Source organism: Echiichthys vipera, assembly GCF_963691815.1.
Source record: "Echiichthys vipera genome assembly, chromosome: 16".
Taxonomy (NCBI): Eukaryota; Metazoa; Chordata; class Actinopteri; order Perciformes; family Trachinidae; genus Echiichthys; species Echiichthys vipera.
In genome coordinates, this window is record NC_139841.1 from 5,978,947 (window position 1) to 5,999,240 (window position 20,294).

The following is a 20,294-nucleotide window of genomic DNA, read 5'->3' on the forward strand; positions in this document are numbered from 1 at the left end:
TCATAGACTATAGCTCGCCATTTAATACCATCATTCCAGTTACTCTCTCACTATCTCCTCCCCTATCTGCACCTGGCTCTCTCACAAAGACTTTCTCACCAACCGTTCTCAGACTATTAAACTTTCGTTCTACCTCTACTCCATTATTACTAGGCAACAGCCTTGGTCCTTGTTGACTTCCTACCAGCTGAAGTCATTCACATTCACTGCAACAGGAAATAAACTCGGACACATTTAGGCCGCTAATGTTTGCATCTTTCAAAGGGTCCACAGCCACAGCGCTTATTGTATCAACGGTGCGTATTGTTGTATATTGTATAAACCTACGTTTAACCACAATGTCTGTTGCACTCGGCCACATCTAATTAATTGTTTGATTTATTTGATGTTACCTTTATTTTATTTTATTATGTTAGCTGATTGTTACTCTGACCCTTTCCCATCTTTGAATTGAAAATGTTGCACAATAATTTCCCTTGGTATAAATAAAGCTTCTTGAATCTTGAATCTTGAAAATATGAAATTCTGAACAGTAAAAATTAACAATATTTCAGAATAAATAAGTCTGTATAATTTGTTCTGTAATTTGGATCTCCAGTGTAACTCCTAGAGGTGTAAATATAAAGTCCAACACACAGCTCTTATTGTTTATTTACGCCTCACTTCCGGTCGTATTGCTGCTAACTGGCACTCTCCGCTCTGTCTACCCGCCCCTGCCGCGCTCTGCCAAATAGTGCAACCGAGATGAAATACCAGGACACCGACTGGCGCATTACGCTGTTTTTCCTTGCTTAATAGTGATCCGTCCTGCTGTTGAATGCGACAGTGGAGGAGAGACAGGCAGATAGACACATAGAGACAAGCAGACGGGGCACACAGGATGATCACTTCATCAAACCTGATCATTGATTAAGTCTTGACAGTGGTTTATTGAATTCCTCCTGTCACAGGTGTGATGCTGCTGTGTCAGTAAGTGGGGTTCATTGCGACTTCACATTCTGCTGGTTTAATCAGAATCACATCTCCATCATCATATGTATAAAAGAAAAGAAGAAACAAGTTTAAGTCTGGGAAATGTCACATGAATAGTACTCTAACTTTGCTGTTTGAAACAGAAAGCTGTCAATTGATGCGAGGTGACAGTAAAAAGAAGAAGAAGAAGAATTAGATTAATTAATAAAGATTAGTCCTGCAAGGGGAAATTACATTTTTTCACTCACACACAGGCCCGAAATACACACACATGCACAAACAGGACCTATATACATGCAATTAATGGAGAGATGTCAGAGTGAGGGGGCTGCCAATGGATCAGCGCCCCGAGCAGCTGGGGGTTCGGTGCCTTGCTCAACAACACCTTGGCAGTGCCTAGGAGATGAACTGGCACCTCTCCAGCCAACAGTCCACACTCCTTTCATGGTCCACACACAGACTCGAACCCTACGGTTCCCAGCCGAGTGACCTATGGCACCCCTTAATGGAAAGATGTCAGAGCGAGGGGGCTGCCAATGGATCGGCGCCCCGAGCAATGCCAGTAATGCCAGTGACCGGACTTTAGTCATGCATTCACTTGATGAACAAAAAATGACTGCCCTGTCTTCTGAGCTCCAAGAAATGTGTCCATGGGAAGAACAACTGTGCTCTTGTGTTTTCAGAATTAACTAGATTATTATCTTAGAAATCCAAGAAAAGTTTTCATGGCAACAAACAATCCTGCTCGTTTTTCTGAATTATCGAGATGACTCTAAGTCTAAGAGAAGCTCTCATTTACTTGAGAGCTTTCCCATGGGATCAAACATGTCCTGCGTGCCTAGTTTAATCCTGTTTTATTTGGCTTTGGGTTTGAGAGTGAAATACTCATGTATTCAGGTAATATAGGCTATATGGTACTTTTACTAATCATTGACTTGGTGCAGGCATCATCAGGACTTTACAGTGTTTCAATCAGTTCAGCTCTGACACGTGCTGTAACCATGTCATGTATTTCCCCCTGCACACACTCTCCCTAGGCTGATATCAAACACGGTCATGTAGTTACACTCCGTTTCCATCTTCAGTTTGACATTGCCTGCACTCTTATCTCATTTCCATGAGGGAGGGATTAGATTCTCCCTAACCAATCACAAGAGACTTCTGGTCCGAGCCGGCTAATGTCCGGTTTAGCGCTTTGCTGATTTGAATAGGTGAAAAATAATCCAATCTTGCGGCTCATTTAGACTTAACAAAATGTTATGCCCCCCCTCCATTTCCTTTAATCATTTCCAGTAAGTGAGAACGCATCTGAGACAGAATTTCTGTGAAAGAGAAACCCTTATCTCCAGACCTCATTCTCCTTGCATCGTCCAGGGTTCATATGTTAAAACCATAGTCTGTACTAAAAACAGACCTAGCATCTCCATTGGGGTCCGCTCTCTCAACTTGGTCCAATTGTCCTCGCCTACGGGAGTCTCCATCTTGTCAGACTTTGACTCATTTACCAAAAAAGGTAACGTATGTGACGTTGGGGGGAGGGAGATACGTCCATCTGGCTGACGTTTACCTCTGAGGAGAAGTAAGGGCCAGAGGTTAGCTGTCACTCAAGAGGCCACGCCCTTAATTATTCATAAACTTTAACCTCCAACAAAATAAAAACTAGCCTGGTACAAAAAAAATGTTCCCCCCTCAGTGTTGTCATGGAGATATGACCTAAACAAACAGACTAGAATGTTTTTTTTGTACCAGGCCTTAAATACGTTTAATGATGCTGTGAAAACGGCCTGTTTAACATGGGGGTCAATGAGAAACTGCTCTATTATGAAACCTGCACTTTTGGCCACTTCCTTATTGGATCAAGCAGGAAATCGCTGTGGTGGGGGCTGGGTTAAAACACACTTGTGTGGAAGCTCACAGACCACATTTTTGAGTCTCAACATAAAACATTTTATTTTATTTTATTTAGTTACTTCATTAGTCGGGAAATATTTTACGTGCTTTTACCCCAGAACTACATCCGCACTACATTGGTAACCTGGTAACTGTCACCCATCCTGTTTTCCATCATATCCTGCAAAAAAAAGCACTGAGTTAACAGTCAAAACTACTAGGGCTACTCTTAATACAAATATATACAGTTTATATACTGTAGTGGGGGCACTGTGGCTCAGTGGTAGAGTGAGTCGTCCTCCATTCGAGAGATCGGAGGTTCCAGCTTCCCCGGTCCCCATGTCGAAGTGTCCTTGAGCAAGACACTGAACCCCTGAATTGCTCCCCGTGGGGTGTGTAAATGTGGTGTGAATGGTTAGATTAGATGGTATGTAGATGTCCACAGCCATCAGTGTGAATGAGTGAATAGGACAAGTAGTGTGAAAGCACCTTGAGTAGTCAGAAGACTAGAAAGGCACCATAGAAGTATAAGTCCATTTACCATTACTGTATTTGTATTCATTTTTTTCTAATTAGTTGATGGTCTCCACATTTTCCATCCCTCCCCCGGCAACTGCAGCAGTAACCCCTGGTGTACAGGTACCTGGTATCTGAGCTTTATAATTCAGTGTTCCTAATCAGTCACTAAATCAGTCAAATGATGCTTTTCCTTCAGTGATATGATCAGCTGTTGTACACTCCACAATACAAGGTACAAACTTTTGACGTTCTTTTTTGCAATATATTTTATTGACGGAAAGTTTAGAATAAAACTAACAAATCGATATAGATAGATGGATAGAGATAGAGATTAAAGTAGATTGTTTTTTTCTTTTTCACATTCCTTTGAACTGCTGCATGATAGACAGAAGGTGTTCGCTGCGTTTCTGGATGTTGTTCTGCTCCTCCTTCAACCTCTCCTGCTCCTGCAGCACCTCCTCCTGAGACAGATAGACGGACAGACAGACAGACGGACAGACAGACGGACAGACAAGTGCTGACACTTTGGTTAGTGTGCTGAGAAGTCTTGCAATGTGTTCGTCCCCCCCAAAAAACATTTGAGACTTGTGTCTTTTTGGTGAGTTTCATTTGCAACGAATAGACCAAAGTAATGATGTGTTTTCTGTAAGGCCTTCGACAGAGCATGAATATCTTTTTAAGGACACAGCGTGACGTGAACAGGAAATCAACTGCACGAAGATCCACAAGACCAAAAAGGGGGTCGTGTAGGGGATGTGTGTGTGCAGGTTATTTTCCAATAAATTCATCTTCCTGAAGACTTTTTTGTACAGCAACCGGACAGAGAGTCTGTACAACAGGAAATGGAAAGAAGGTAGTGTGTAGTGGTGCGTGTGCGTGTGCGTGTGCGTGTGCGTGTGCGTGTGCGTGTGCGTGTGCGTGTTCGTGTGTGTGTACTGACTCTGAGTCTGGAGAGCTCCCTCCTCTCTCGATCGTTTTCCTCAGCTCTCGCTCGGAGCCACGCCTCATTTTGAGAGCGATGTCTGTCCAGCATCTCCTGCAGCTCCTGAAAAACACACACACACACACACACACACACACACACACACACACACACACACAACATGACGCTAATGTAGCATGCTGATATACCAAAAATCCTTTTTACCACTGTCTTTGGATGAAGCGATGAACCTGTTGCTGTTGTTGTCTGCAGGCTTCATGAGCTTCTTTCTCTCTTTGCAGAGCAGCAGCTGCTTGAGACAACTCTGACTTCTCTCTGGGAAAAAGACATTAATATAATTTTTTATTAATTTGCTAGCTACTAGGTATGTTCCTAAAGGTGGCAATAATAAAATGCATTATTATCATTCAGTCTGTCAACCAGATAATCTGTTCAAAGTGACCCCAACTGTATAAGTCTTCTACTGAAGTTACCCATACTGTATGTGAAACATTCTCTTTATTTTCATTGACATTTATGGTCTGACGTAAAACCAACTTAACAAAGATTAACAAAGGTACCGATCCAGTTTGTGGAACTCCTGGTCCAGCAGAGTGAAGGCTGTCTGGATCATTTTCATGGCCTGATCTCGAACTGTACTGAAGTCTCTGTGGACGAACACCTGCAGGAGGGACAATACATCACCTGTGTTATTGTCAGTGTTAGCTGATAGTATACCACCTGCAGAAGCCTGGACAGGGAGCTGGTTGCAGAGACCAGTCATGGGGTCTCATTTATAACCACTTTTTTAAACTTGACGAGGAATTATGCTCAAATTTACAGAAACTCTGACCCATGCCGACTCACATTTTGGAGATTGGAAACTGACGACACAGCGGTTGAGGTCGTGAATTGAAGCCAGAAACAACATATAATGACGCCTCTCACGCTAGAATTCACTTCATGTCACGCGTCAGATCCACGTTATCGTAAACATCAAAATCCTCAGTATTAATTGTGCTAGTGAGGCCATAAGAACACATCGGGCAATTGTAAAAGATATAAGCCAACACAAATCTTAAATCAAATTCTGCTCAATATTTTATCAGCACTGTCTCATTATCGGTCGTCGAAATCCTTGATAACATCAAATAGTGTAAAAGAGTTGCAAAACAATGCGTCTGTAGTTTTTAATATCTTCTAATACTTTGTATATATCACCAAGTACCATTTTAGTTGTTAAAAAGTCGTATAAAGTGGTTATTTGGCTCACATTTCTGTGGTGTATAGGGCCCAGATTGCCCCTGTGGTAGATCCAGGCTTGCTTGTCCCCACCAGCGGCAGATAGGCCTATGCTCTGTCCTTGGGACGCTATTCTTTATTTGTTTTTTACCTCCACTTTTAAATCTGACCACTTTTTTTAGGTTTTATAAATCTGAATATTTTTTGGCGTATGTACATTTCCTTATTTGCACGTAAAGGAAGGAAACAAGATGTATTTAGAAATGGCGTCATATTCCTAACCATTGTCTGTACTTTCTGTGGTGAGATCAGAGGTGGACAGCAGCTACTTATAGTGCATGGTACAGGTTGTTTTAGTAGGACTGAGTGCAGCCAATAACCACTTTTCACTCTTCACAAATCACTTTTACTACTGTGAGTTGTGATGGTTAAGTTAGGGTAAGGGTTCGGAATTTCATCATATCGATGAGTGTCCTCACAAAGATAGAAGTACAAGAATGTGTGTGTGTGTGTGTGTGTGTGTGTGTGTGTGTGTGTGTGTGTGTGTGTGTGTGTGTGTGTGTGTGTGTGTGTGTGTGTGTGTGTGTGTGTGTGTGTGTGTGTGTGTGCGTGTGTGGGTGCGTCATCACCTGTGCAATAACTGCTGTGTTCTTGGACTGGTTGAATGCAGCAGAATCATTCAGCTCGTAGCGAACGTTAGGAACCTTTGTGGGAGTGAAGCTGTTAACGGTGAAAACCAGAATGGAAATGGGACTCAAACAGAGCGTGACATGAGGCTGAAACTGCACACACATGCGGCACACACCCAAAGATGAAACCGAAACAAGTGCACTGTGCCGCAGCTGCTGACCTGTGGCTGATTCCCTGCAGACCAAACTCTGACAGAATCTCCTTCATCACTGTGGGGCAAAAAATTCAAACAACTATTTCAACACCATAGAAAATACATTTTTTTTAATTTAAATTAACACTTCCAGAGCAGAGAGGGATGTACTGAATATTATTTAAAGGCATAAATCTGATACATTTTCAATATGAATGTATAATAGAGTAACTATCTATACATCATGCTATATAAGAAATGAGACAACTTCTCTCATTAAATACACAACATCTCATCTCATCACCTCTTATCTGGGGTCGGGTCGCGGGGGCAGCAGCTCTAGCAGGGGACCCTAAACTTCCCTTTCCCGGGCCACATTAACCAGCTCTAACTGAGGGATCCCGAGGCGTTCCCAGGCCAGTGTGGAGATATAATCTCTCCACCTGGTTCCGGGTCTTCACCGAGGCCTCCTCCCAGCTGGACGTGCCTGGAACACCTCCCTAGGGAGGCGCCCAGGGTTCATCCTTACTAGATGATCCTGAACCACCTCAACATGCTCCTTTCAACGCAAAGGAGCAGGGGCTCTACTCCGATTTCCTCACGGATGCTGAACTTCTCCCCCTCTCTCTAAGGGAGACTCCAGCCCCCCTCCTGAGAAAACCGCTTGTACCCGCGACCTCGTTCTTTCGGTCATGACCCAGCTTTCATGACCACAGGTGAGGGTAGGAACCAAGATTGACCAGTAGATCGAGAGCTTTGCCTTCCTCAGCTCTCTTTTCGTCACAACGGTGCGGTAGAGCGACTGCAACACCGCCCCCGCTGCTCTGATTCCCCGGCCAAACTCACGCTCCATCGTCCCCTCACTTGTGAACATGATCCCGAGGTACTTGAACTCCTCCACTTGGGGTAAGGGCTCATTCCTAGCGCAATCTGCTACAGAATGAAAAAAAGCAGGCTGGTTGCCAAGATGAATATTGGTGAGAGGGGTCTCTTCTTTGTCTGGCCCAGTGTCTCCATGGCCCGCTTTCACTGTCAATTCATTTATTTTCCACCAGAGGCTTATTAACTCCGCTATCTCTCCTGCTGCTTAAGCTTACTGTATGCATCAATGACATGATGCCTTTTGCAGCGAGCTTTAATTCTTCAAATTTCAAATTATTGAAACCATCACTCACCAAATTCAGTCAGGAAACCAACGTTAGCTACTTGATTTTGCAAGTCAACGAGGCGTCTTCTCTTCAGGTTCCCCATGCTTTGGTGTGCACGCACAAACTGCTTGTACACTTCACAAACCAATCAGGTCACAGTATTCCCCTACCTTCCCAGAGAAAACACTGGTGATGTGAGGCCTTTCACGCTAATATTTTCATGCTCTGGTGCTTGTGGAGGAGATGTTTTTATAGAATTCAAGTCTCCCTTCAGGCACACGCACGTTTGCAGTTCACTGATAGTCCGGTATACCCTATACCTCCATGTCCTGTCCATACCATCTCATCTCATCTTCAACCGCTTATCCGGGGTCAGGTCGCGGGGGCTGCAGCTCTAACAGGGCTGTCCAAACCCCCAAAAAATTCTCATTAGGTCTATATGAATCACGTAGGTCACCTTTTTCGGTTTCAAAACGGTGAATTTCGCCAAAAGGTGAGTGATTTTCATGCCTGCCAAAAAGATTCCTTTTCCCATTGACTTGCGTGCCATTCTGCCAATAGATCCCTTTAAATCCACATACTGCCCCAATAGGTTAGCATTGGGGTCAGGGTCACTGTTTGAACAAATGCAAATAAAGATGCAAACTTTACATTTAAGCTCCACTTAATCACCGAGATGTTGTTTGTTCTTTACGACACTTTGTTGCTGTAATACTCACACAGCAGCCTCTAAGCCCTAGTTTATAACAACATTCAATCATCTTCAACCACTTGTCCCTGTCGGGGTCGCAGGGGGCTAGAGCGGATCCCAGCATTGGAAGTGAGGCGGGGTACACCCTGGACAGGACACCTGTCTATCACAGGACACATAGAGACAAACAGAGACAGACAACCATTCACACCTACGGACAATTTAGAGTCATCAATGAACCTAACACCTGCATGTCTTTGGACTGTGGGAGGAAGCTGGAGAACCCGGAGAAAACCCACGCAGACACGGGGAGAACATGCAAACTCCACACAGAAGAGGCCCCAGCCGGGATGCGAACACCACCATATCGCCCTCTATATAACAACATTAACAAAACTAAATCTGATAAAGTACCTGGTTGTCTCTCTGAGGGGTTTATGAGTTTCATCACCTTCAGGTCATTAAACTCCTGCTCTTCATTCTTCCCTCCAAATACATACAGCTGTCAACAAGAGAGAAGTCCATTTTACATTATAAGATGTGACAATAATAAACATGAATTATATAATTTTCAGATATATAGCAGCACACAGACGTGGCTATGGAGGATGAAGGCAGTGTGATGATGTCGTCGGGCCGGAGGAATCCCAACGTACAGGGGGACCTTCCACTTCATCTTAGCTGGGGAGACACAGTGGTAAATATCTTTAACACATAACCCAATCCTTTGACTTTTTATACAATGATTCATATATTTGTTGGGAAATCTGCAGTAACTCACTCACAGATACTAAGTTTATGGATTTCATTGGAAGACGTCACCATGCCGTCGTCACTTGTGCATTTTCCACCAAACAGGTAGATATCCTCCATGGGATTAAACACAGGCATACTTTACATTCAGTATCATTAAAACAACAAAAACCAACAGAGAAATAATTCATCAGTAGGACATTTTACATTTTTACAACAGATACTTCTGCTAATGCACCTCATTTGATTTCCTTTTATATTCTTTATGTATTTAAGCACTTTAGATCTTTTCAAGCTTCTGTCCTGATGCTGATACGTTTTGTTGTTTTTTTATACCCTGCTCTACAGCTAAACATTATGTCATTCAGCTGTATTTTTATGGTTGGAATGACTAAATAAACCTGAACTTCAAATAAAGTTTCAGGTTAAATTGTGCCAATGGAATAATTAAACTAACCTTTTTTACAAGGACCTTCTTTCACCCAAGAAGACCCAAAGTTCGTGTCCCATGATAAACCAAAAGCAGCACTGACTTTTTCATACCTACATAATGAAGTTAACTGAAGTTACATAGGTCACATAATGTATATGTGATGTAGCCTACTGTACATAACGTCATGTAAATAGAGCGTGCTGTAGCTTATAATAGTCAGCAATATGTCTTGATTAATAACTCTTGTAAGTTTTGCTAACTTGTATCATTAATGTTGTTGACCAGGCAACCAGACTTCAAAGTTGTGCAGTTCCTGTGGTTGCCATGGTCACATAGAGAGCCATGGCAGCAAGTTGAAAAAGTTCTACTATCATGAGCTCCGAAAGAAATTTGCAGCCATTCCCTCCCTGTGCTTTCTGCTAAGGCAAGCAGCACCTTTACAGTCAGGTATTAGCAGTTCAATTTATCTGAATTACAATAAACTGTGTGTGTGTGTGTGTGTGTGTGTGTGTGTGTGTGTGTGTGTGTGTGTGTGTGTGTGTGTGTGTGTGTGTGTGTGTGTGTGTGTGTGTGTGTGTGTGTGTGTGTGTGTGTGTGTGTGTGTGTGTGTTGTGTGTGTGTGTGTGTGTGTGTGTGTGTGTGTGTGTGTGTGTGTGTGTGTGTGTGTGTGTGTGTGTGTGTGTGTGTGTGTGTGTGTGTGTGTGTGTGTGTGTGTGTGTGTGTGTGTGTGTGTGTGTGTGTACTTTATCATGGTGTGCAGTCAGTGTTTGTCCGCTGCAGGCTGCAGGTGATTCTCCTTTCACCTCCCATTTCTGCCACATCAAGTTCTCTAAAAAGAAAAAGAGAGAAACTAAACAGTCAGAAGTCGGACTCCTTCATGTGAGGGTGTGGAAAGCCTTTAAAGAAATACACTTCATATGGAAGTCCAGGGCTGCGAAATCAGTTCATTTATCATATCAAATATTATATTTCATTTCAAGTTGTACTAGATTTCCATCTATTTAATTTCCTTTAAAGTTAGTTTCTATCCAAGAGTGAGTTAAAACAATGGTGATTGATCATGTGACCCACTAATGAAAGAACTTGTTGCCTTTTTTCAGAGTATTTCCATATCAGTGTCTGTGGAGACATTCTGTAAATGTAAATACGCCAACATGTTAGTGACGCTCCTGACAGTTGTTGGCCTGTAGTACCAGATCGTCACTAACAGTTATGCTGCGTTCACTTGTAATTGGAAATCGGAAATTCCAACTTCTGAGTCAGACTTGTAGTAAGGACAGAAGTGGAATAGGATAGTGTGTGTGGATTTAAGAGGGGAACATAGGGGATTGACTGGAAGTAGAGAGGTGAATGTGTTTCAATAAAGTTTACAAAAGAGCAAAAACAAGAAAAATGTCAACACGCATAGTGTCTGTGAACGTTACAAGATGGAGGCTATGAGAGAACAAAGTCACCTGCATTTACATCTTACCGCCAAAGAGGCCGCTAGAAACAAGGTTACTCAATTCTTATGGAGTACAACTTTAATTTCTACATTTTAGATATAAATACTGCACATTTTTGAGAAACAATTGTACCTTGATTACCAGTCAAAAGCATTTGAACTTGTAAGTATAATCTTGAGATATTTAGAATAAAAATATCATAACTGCCTTATTTAGCCCTTAGATGTTTCCTTGATATTTCTATATTATCTGAATCAGTGATGTTACCTGTGTTAAGAACATGGAAGTCTTTACAGAAGACTCCATCTGCTTCATAACCTCCAAACATGAACACCTGATCTCCGACCAGAGCAAAACTCTGACCACTCCTACACACACACACACACACACACACACACACACACACACACACACACACACATACACACACAGTATACATACAATAAACACACAAATGCTTTAATGATTATCAGTGTGTGTCAGTGTTGATCAGATGCAACAACCACTGTGCATTTTAATATTTTACAATACAGCGTTTCTGTAGTAAATGCTGCCTTTTAGTAGGCTAACTAATAATCAGTATCTTACAGGGCAGGAGGCAGTGATCCGCTAGTTTTTACTGGCGTCCAGGTGAGAGACGCTGAAACAGAGCACGGAGAAAACACAGAAACTAAATGACATAAAACATATGACATCTTTTAGAAAGCCGGATATTTTCAGTGTTTGTAAGCTGATTTTCATAGAAATTAAAGGGAAATTCCGGCTTAAAATCATCCCAGGGTCCTTTTCAGCAAATACAATCATCAAATAAGCCATTGAGAATTTTTTTCCTGTATGAACTATTAACGGATAAATCCCGGAGAGTCAATATCAGCCGGCCGTGGCTAACAGTGATTAGCTCGGGACAGTGCGGTGAAGGCATTAAAACGTCTTTTTTAACCACTAATACTGCTCAAAATAACATCAAACCTCTGCAGCAGCATGAGAAGAGTCCTTACACAGAAAACAAAGCACCAACAGCGTAGTTAGTGAACCCAGAGTTTATTTAAAGAGTGTTGTTAAGACTTACCTACTGGCCCCTGTACCAGCTCCTCTCATAGTAAAGAAAGGTAATTATCTAACACGTTTTAATTCTAATCAACAGTCATACCTAGCTACTACGTGCCATTGATCACATTGCAGTTAAAATGAATGATCCATTTATGTCTTTACAGGCAACGTCAGAATCAAATGACTGAATCTAGAGCTGTGTTCAACGAAAACTGTTACACCAGACATGAACATGTTTATGTTTGCTTTCCAAGTTGTTAATAGTTCTTTGATTTTCTGAAAGGAACTGTGTATAATTATTGTGCATAACTGTGAATAAACATTAACTTAAAACCTAAAACTTAACTGTTTCTCTGTGGATTAAGCACACTCTTGTTGTTCATTTTGGAAAAAAAAAAGAACAAAATACACATTTTCGACTTTGTGGTGATGGTTCCAGACCAGCAAAGAGTTGGTGGCACTCTGGAACCAGTTTTCCTGGCCGAGAGACGGTTCTTTGGCTGTCGAAGTAGGAAGAACTGGTTCAAGATTGGACACCGGCTCTGAACAGGCCCTAAAAATGTCTTGGGCGAAAAGGGGTTCTGATCACTGAGGGGCGGGGCTGCTCTTCTCACACACACACGCACACACACACACACACACACAGCACTCAACAAGCATAAACGTGCATCATATTTCAGCATAAACAGCGACATTTCTACCGCCAGAGATGAGTGATATCGGACCATTAATCAGCTATTGGCTTTTTCCTGCTCCAAAATATCGTTATTATATCCGCCTTTAAAATCCACTATTGGTCAACCTTTAGTTCTTACACAAAAAAGGTCTCGAAGGCTTATTTGATGACTGTATTTGCCGAAAAAGACCCTGGGAGGATTTTACAACAGAATTTCACTTTCAGAAAAAAGTAATTAAATCTTAAAGCTGATGGAGGGTTTGGAAAAGGATCAGTGGTCATGTATTCAGTATTTGTAGTGAAAGGGGTAAAACATTAAAAACCAGAAGTATGGTCCTCTAATCAAGATGGTGATGAAGTACAGACCTGTGTTGAAGACCATGAGATCATCGGTTGGATTCCCTCCCAGAGTGCCTCCGTAAACGTAGATGTTGTCACCCACCGCAACAGAGCTGTGTCTGAGGGTTCTGAGGGCCACACCCCCGATTGCTAAGCAATCCCAAGTCAGAGACACTGTTAGAAAATATGAAAAACATCACAGCGCTGTTAGGCCTTATTTTACTCTATCTGCACATCTGCTGGTCTTTCAAGGAGGGAAAGCTAATTTTTCTGGCCTGAATCATAAATGTGTTTATTTATAGGTAAATTCTACCCTTTGTTCCTTTTCAAGAAAATGATCTGTGACCTTGTCGTACCAACTAGGCGTCTTTTCCAGGGACTTGACCAGTGTCCTCTCAATTGCAGCAGAGCTAGGCTGCTTAAACGGCCTTGGCCCAGCTGGAGCTGCTGCGCCAGGCTACTGTGAAGTGTGACCGCCTGTGAGTGATCGTGACGGGGGAGAACCTCCACAGCTGACAGAGTGACAGAACAGAGTCTCCAAACACAACTCTAGTCGTTTTTAACAAAGACAAAGTCTCTGGGGATCGGTAAAGTCTCCGGATCAGTCCAGAACAACGGAATGAAAAACTTGGCTCGACTGCTTCTTGCTTATATGTCATCACCCCTTGGAGATTTTGTTTTGTCTAACTGTTTTTGATTATTTTCATCTGAACAAATCTGGTCACTATTGACCCGGTATGAATGGTGAGTGCGAGTAGACTAAGATAAAAAAGATTTATGTATTTAGAAATGGCGTCATATTCCTAACCAGTGTCTGTACTTTCTATTATATTCCACTGTGATGAGATCAGAGGCGGTCAGCAGCTACTTAGTGCATGGTACAGGTTGTGTTAGTAGGACTGAGTGCAGCCAATGACCATGCAGGCAGAGTTTCACCTCGCTGTGCCCAATCAAAAAAAAAACAGAACAATGGTGTGACCTAGCAACGAATGCAGCCACAACTTCTGTCAGAAAATAAGAGTCCGGAAATTGTGAGTGTCCTCACAAAGACAGAAGTACGAGTGTGTGCGTGTGCGTGTGCGTGTGCGTGTGCGTGTGCGTGTGCATGTGCGTGTGCCTGTATGTGTGTGCGTGTGCCTGTATGTGTGTGTGTGTGTGTGTGTGTGTGCGTGTGTGTGTGTGCTTTATTTGACTCTTCCTTAAGGACCTGTTACTCTGTAAAAAGTCCTCACCTATATCAAAGCTGTAGACTCCTGGGAGACACTGGGTGGCGTCTGGGCAGGATGCTCCTCCAAACAGGTACAGCTTCCCTTTCACAACACTTTAAAGGAAGCAAGGTGAAGCTGTGACCAGGGCGTACAGTGCTCAGGCCCCATGCTTCATTTCAGTCATAGAGCAGTTCTACACTCATATCATTTATGTCATTCTTAACTCATATATTGTGCACATTTCCTCCTGGACAACTTTCAGGCTCATAAATAGTTTCTTGCTTTAACCCCTGTATAATAGCAAAATGCATCAGTGTGTTTTTATCTGCTGTGACAGTGATGCTGGAATTCACATCAGTATTTGCCAGATTAAGTTTATATTTCTGTGACAGATGTCACCATGACAGTGTCACAGACCTCCCTTCTCCCTGTGTCTCAGTCAGCACTGTAGTTTACCAAAGTGTGTGTCCTTCTCTGGCCGAGGGAACTTCTCCACTCTGAGGAATCTCCTCCCACATCACGTCATCAGGAGTAACTACAAACAACAACATCTCTGTTTATTACATATTCAGTATTCTCAGAATATTATATCTGTCTCTGTCTTTGTGTCTGTCTTTGTCTCTCTCTGTCCATCTGTCCGTCTTTTCTCTCTTTCTCTCTCCTTTTCTTCCTCCCCAACCGGTGCAGACAGATGTCCGTCCTCCACAGAGCTGGGTCTGTCTGACGTTCCTGCCTGTTAAAGGGAAGGTTTTCAACGCCACCGTACTCTACGGGGGAATTGTTGGGTCTGTGTAAATCATAAATAAATCATAGAGTGTGGTCTTTACCTATTCTGTAAAGTGTCCTGAGATAACTTTTGTTATGACTTGGCACTATAAATAAAATTGAATTGAATTGAATTGACTTTTCACATCCGCTCAGCAACAGTGTCCCTGGGTTACAGCAAGAGCCTCTGATCAGAGTATTCCCATTTGGATTTCTGCTGAACCTGTAATGCACTATGGAGGACCAAATCGGACTTCATAAGGAACAAATGCATGAATAAATAAATGCATAAGGTAAAATGTAATGTAGCCTATGTCATGAAATATTACAAAATGTGCAAAAACGTTAAGAACACAATACTATCAATTAATAATATTTCAATGTCACATTAGGATTTTATTTTATCCTTAAAAGGATTTTCAGAGTTTAATTTCCTTAAATTTCTCATCTCATCTCATCTTCAGCTGCTTAGCCGGGGTCGTGGGGGCAGCAGCTTTAGCAGGGGACCCCAAACTTCACTTTCCCGGGCCACATTAACCAGCTCTAACTGGGGGATCCCGAGGCGTTCCCAGGCCAGTGTGGAGATCTAATCTCTCCACCTGGTCCTGGGTCTTCCCCGAGGCCTCCTCCCAGCTGGACGTGCCTGCAACACCTCCCTAGGGAGGCGCCCAGGGTTCATCCTTACTAGATGATCCTGAACCACCTCAACTGGCTCCTTTCATCGCAAAGGAGCAGCGGCTCTACTCCGAGTTCCTCATGGATGCTGAACTTCTCCCCCTCTCTCTAAGGGAGACTCCAGCCCTCCTCCTGAGGAAACACATTTCGGCCGCTTGTACCCGCGACCTCGTCCTTTCGGTCATGACCCAGCTTTCATGACCACAGGTGAAGGTAGGAACCAAGATTGACCGGTAGATCCAGAGCTTTGCCTTCCTCAGCTCTCTTTTTGTCACAAGTCGGTAGAGCGACTGCAACACCGCCCCCGCTGCTCCGATTCTCCGGCCAAACTCACGCTCCATCGTCCCCTCACTCGTGAACATGATCCCGAGGTCCTTGAACTCCTTCACTCAGTATATCTAATCAAACTGTTGCATTTTTGGCTCTAAATTAGTGAAATGGTGTGAAACCTGAAACCATGAATTTAACTGTGTCGCAAACAAACAAACAATGCATGCAAACACAATTGGGACCTGCTTGTACTGGGGTCCAAAACTCCAATCCTTAAACATTTAACAAGCACAAGATAAAATAATATGATATATAAAGACCTTCTGGGCCTTAGATTACAGTATAATCAGACTGCATCTTTCATTTGTACCTGTTAGCATGTAGAAGTCGCTGAAGTAAACAGTGGTGTCCTCCTGAATATAGAAGGAGAAAATGAGCACAGCCTCAAGGCCAGGAAAGGCACATTTATGTGAATAGCACAATTCAACAGCAAGGTCCTTCAAAGTACTTTACATAAAAGATAAAAAGCACGGGAAAGAAACACATACAAAATGACATTTGAATAAAAATAATAAAACAAAAAGAATAAAAAGAAATTCCAACATAAAGCAGGGACTATATATCGTCAATGCAAATTGAGGCTTAAGAGTTTCAGTCAGTAAATCCAACAGTCTGTGGGAGGCTGTGGAGTCACCGCACAATTGTGTTGCCTAGACAACCTACAAAACCATCTTAGCAATTCACACACATCGTCACATAATTAGATGTTAATTATTCAATCGTCATACGTTCAATTATTAAACCTTAAAAGATTGGAAAACATATATAAAATCAAATTTAAGTTAAAAACATTTTTTAAATATTGTTAAAACCCAGAGAATACAATTTTATCATTTTAAGGACAGGTAATAAAAGTTACCAGCAAAGTGCAAGCCGTTAATAAATGACAGTGTTTTGTTTCCTAAAAGGCAGCGGCAAACAGAAAAGTCTCAGGTCTTGATTTAAAGAAAACGAGTTGCAGCGGACCTGAACATATGTGGAGCGTAAAAACTGAACACTGCCTCTCCAGCCTGTGTAGAAGTTTGTGGTGGTCGTGTGCAGAGAAGGAAGGCTTTTAGTTTTAGTTTAGTTTAGTTTTAGCTCTGTGCCACGTCTCACTGCAGGCTTGGGCTATTAGAAAAAGTGTTCAGTCCCAGTAATTTAATCCAGGAGCCACGGCTCGGAATTGATCATAGAAGAAAAGCATGAATGTCAGCAGAGAATTGTTAGCATAGGCGAGAGTAAAGAGGAAAGCTGGAGTTTTTCTTGCAGATACACAAACATGCACTCAAACAATATTCTATGTTTTAACCCTGTTTTTTTTTGCTGTTTGTCAAATTTCCTTAGATTAAAAAGGTATATAAAAAACAAAAAGTCACCTCCTGGTTGATGCTGGAGGCTCCTCCGAACAGAAAGGCACTGTTTCCTGCTACTGCTACAGCGTGGCCCTGTCTGTGGAAGAACAGTAAGAAGCAGGTGATGAACGGGCTCAGGCTGCAGCCGAGGGGCCCCACATGTAAAAGGGCCCCAGATTGGCCAGACTATTGTCTCTCTCATCTCTCTGATCTTCAACCTCTTATCAGGGGTCGGGTCGCCGGGGCAGCAGGTCTAGCATGGGACCCCAAACTTCCCTTTCCCGGGCCACATTAACCAGCTCTAACTGGGGGATCCTGATATAATCTCTCCACCTGGTCCTGGGTCTTCCCAGAGGCCTCCTCCCAGCTGGACGTGCCTGGAACACCTCCCCAGGGAGGCGCCCAGGGTTCATCCTTACCAGATGATCCTGAACCACCTCAACTGGCTCCTTTGAACACAAAGAAGCAGCGGCTCTACTCCGAGTTCCTCACGGATGCTGAACTTCTCCCCCTCTCTCTAAGGGAGACTCCAGCCACCCTCCTGAGAAAACCCATTTCAGACGCTTGTACCCGGGACCTCGTTCTTTCGGTTTGTTGTTAATTATTTAATTTACTTCAGACCAAAAAAACTTGCCTGGCCCAATAGAAATAGTGAAAAAATGAAACAGCTGACTGGGTAGATGTGGTCAACACCAATGACCACAACGTCTGAAAGACACCAAGATCTACTAAAGAAAAGTGTGTTGGTGTTCAGGTTTGTGTAAGAGCCAACCATCCACCCTGACCTCCTCCCTAATCAACCTTTGAGGCTCATGATACTGTTCTACATTACCTGACTTCCAGACCCTTGCTGTCAGTTGAAAGCCAACATAATTTTCTGGTGACCAGACTGTAACGCCAGTGTATCCTAATGGTGCCTTCCTAATCTCTAAATCGAAACTTTCAACTGGAACAATGCCCGAGCCCCGAGTTCACATTTAAAGATGGCTGCCCCAGTTGTAAACGGTAAAGAAGCTCCTGTAATAATCCTTTTAGTAACACTTTTTACTATTTGTTGTCACCATAAGTCAGCCACATAGTTTTGTTAGATGTAAATGCTTTCATAGTGTATTTGACATTTTTCGTGTGTTAATGCAAACTAGGAAGCAGGCCGTGCTAACAGCAGTAGTAGTAGTTTCAGCCGGTGTTACTTCCAACGTTGCAACTGAAAAGCGGATAACTCGTGTGTGATGTCATTCCCAGCTTCGACTTCCGGCATCTAAGGTAAATGGAACGCACCCTAAGTGTTTGTGTGTGTGTGTGGGGGGGGGGGGGTGGGGGGAGGGGGGTCATTTAATATTCCTAGCTAACAAGCATGCCACTAAATGACTTCCAGTAAAGCATGATGAGTAAGCTGGATCCCATGGCCAACTTAGTCCAAATGGATCCTGCAGAGAGGGTGAATCATGGATCTGTAGTTTCATTCCCTCTGATAAAACAATGTGACCTACCTGGGACTTGGGGCTTCACCCCTCATCTCCTTCTCCAGCCAGTGACCGCTGGCTAATGCCATCTCCACACCTGCTGCTTCTCTCACATACACACACACACACACACACACACACACATGCACGCGCACACACACACACACACACACACACACACACACACACACACACACACACACACACACACACACACACACACACACACACACACACACACACACACACAAACGGTTACAGTCTGAATTGTAGAGGGATTTAAGTCACAGGTGAAACTACTTACTCTGTTGTGGCATTTTATTTGTGATCCACTCAGTTGCTTTCTCTTTAGTCCAAATGTATTTCAGTCTGCTCGACACATAAGAAGCGGTTTGTTTTGGCAGGAACATAGCCACTGTACGGCATTAATAAAGCATCATGACTTGTTTGTATCATAATTCTTAAACTGTGAGACAAGGATGCAAAACGTGTTTTACCACTACTCCTACAAATGTCATCAATCATATTTTGATTAAAAGAAAAAACATTGCATACAAATTCCTACACAGGCTAATCTACTGTAGCACGGAAACACTTTGTGCAGTTGCTGCAACAACCGCAAGAATGTGATGCCGTTTCCCCTCCAGGTGGCACTACAGCACCATTATACATTAAAATGGCCACGCAGTTGCCGATGAATACATCTCAATATATTTTTTCTCACAAATATAACAAATGAAGAGGATTGTGAGGCCTCGGTGGAGGTATGTGCTCCTGAATGTTTTCTAGCTCCTGTGATAAAACCCCCATCAGCAGGATGAAACCTACCTGTTGAGCTTTGTGTCCGTCAGGATGTTCACTTCTTGGTTTTTGGTGTTTTATCGTTGTTTTATTGGAGCTGCACAGAGCCGCAGGTGAGTCATCTCAGCTCACAGTCCGACAGCTGTCCTCTATGTCTCACCTTACAGGTAAGCTATACTGTCCTCTGCAGGTACACTGTTGCCTAGCTACACCTCCAAACACACTGCCCACCGGAGCAGATCAGCATTTAACAGGACAGCATCGTTGTTGCTTTGACCAAAGAAAGAAATGTGTGTGTGTGTGTAACAAATGATAAATATTTGATTCATTCTGAACTGTTCATTTTTTATTGTTCATAATTTGATAGAATATCCACTGTGGCTACTCCACGGCTGTACTAGCATGTTTTTAAATAACCAAGGCACTTCGACAAAAACCTTTATTTAGTGAAAAAAAACAGTAACCATTGTGTCAGAAGAGAAGATTTCAACCATGTTTTCTTCTCTAGGATTCAAACATGAACAGGAAGTGTAGAGGCCACAGCTTTGAATGACTTCAGCACATCTGCACCCACAGGCCTGTTAAGAGTTGGTCCTGTCAGTGCCCTCCTCTCTCCCTTTTATGTGAGTTTGTCTCCCTCTGTCTGTTTTTCCCTGCAGGTGTTTCCCCTCTGTGTTTGTTTGTCCAGGTCCGGTAGGCGTGTTCCTTCCCAGCTGCAGCTTGATTATCATTTCACCTGAGTATAGCTCAGTCCACAGGTGACTTGGCTGGAAACTGGAGGGTTGCTGGTTCAAGTCCTTGTGTGGACCATGAAT

The 20,294-nt window shown here is 42.9% G+C and overlaps 1 protein-coding gene across 1 annotated transcript; it reads right to left on the reverse strand.

Moving 5' to 3' along the window:
* Positions 1-3,737: 3,737 nt before the first annotated feature.
* LOC310958582 (uncharacterized protein) lies at positions 3,738-18,767 on the reverse strand (the record flags this gene model as incomplete). The annotated part of the gene is made up of 18 exons (XM_083929570.1): positions 3,738-3,842; positions 4,322-4,426; positions 4,555-4,639; positions 4,885-4,985; positions 6,175-6,265; positions 6,396-6,444; positions 8,622-8,709; positions 8,803-8,888; positions 8,993-9,074; positions 10,137-10,222; positions 11,106-11,206; positions 11,427-11,478; positions 12,931-13,077; positions 14,136-14,224; positions 14,568-14,646; positions 16,192-16,234; positions 17,240-17,312; positions 18,706-18,767. The coding sequence occupies 18 exons, from the start codon at positions 18,765-18,767 to the stop codon at positions 3,738-3,740; spliced, it is 1,524 nt and encodes a 507-aa protein (XP_083785696.1).
* Positions 18,768-20,294: the final 1,527 nt, after the last annotated feature.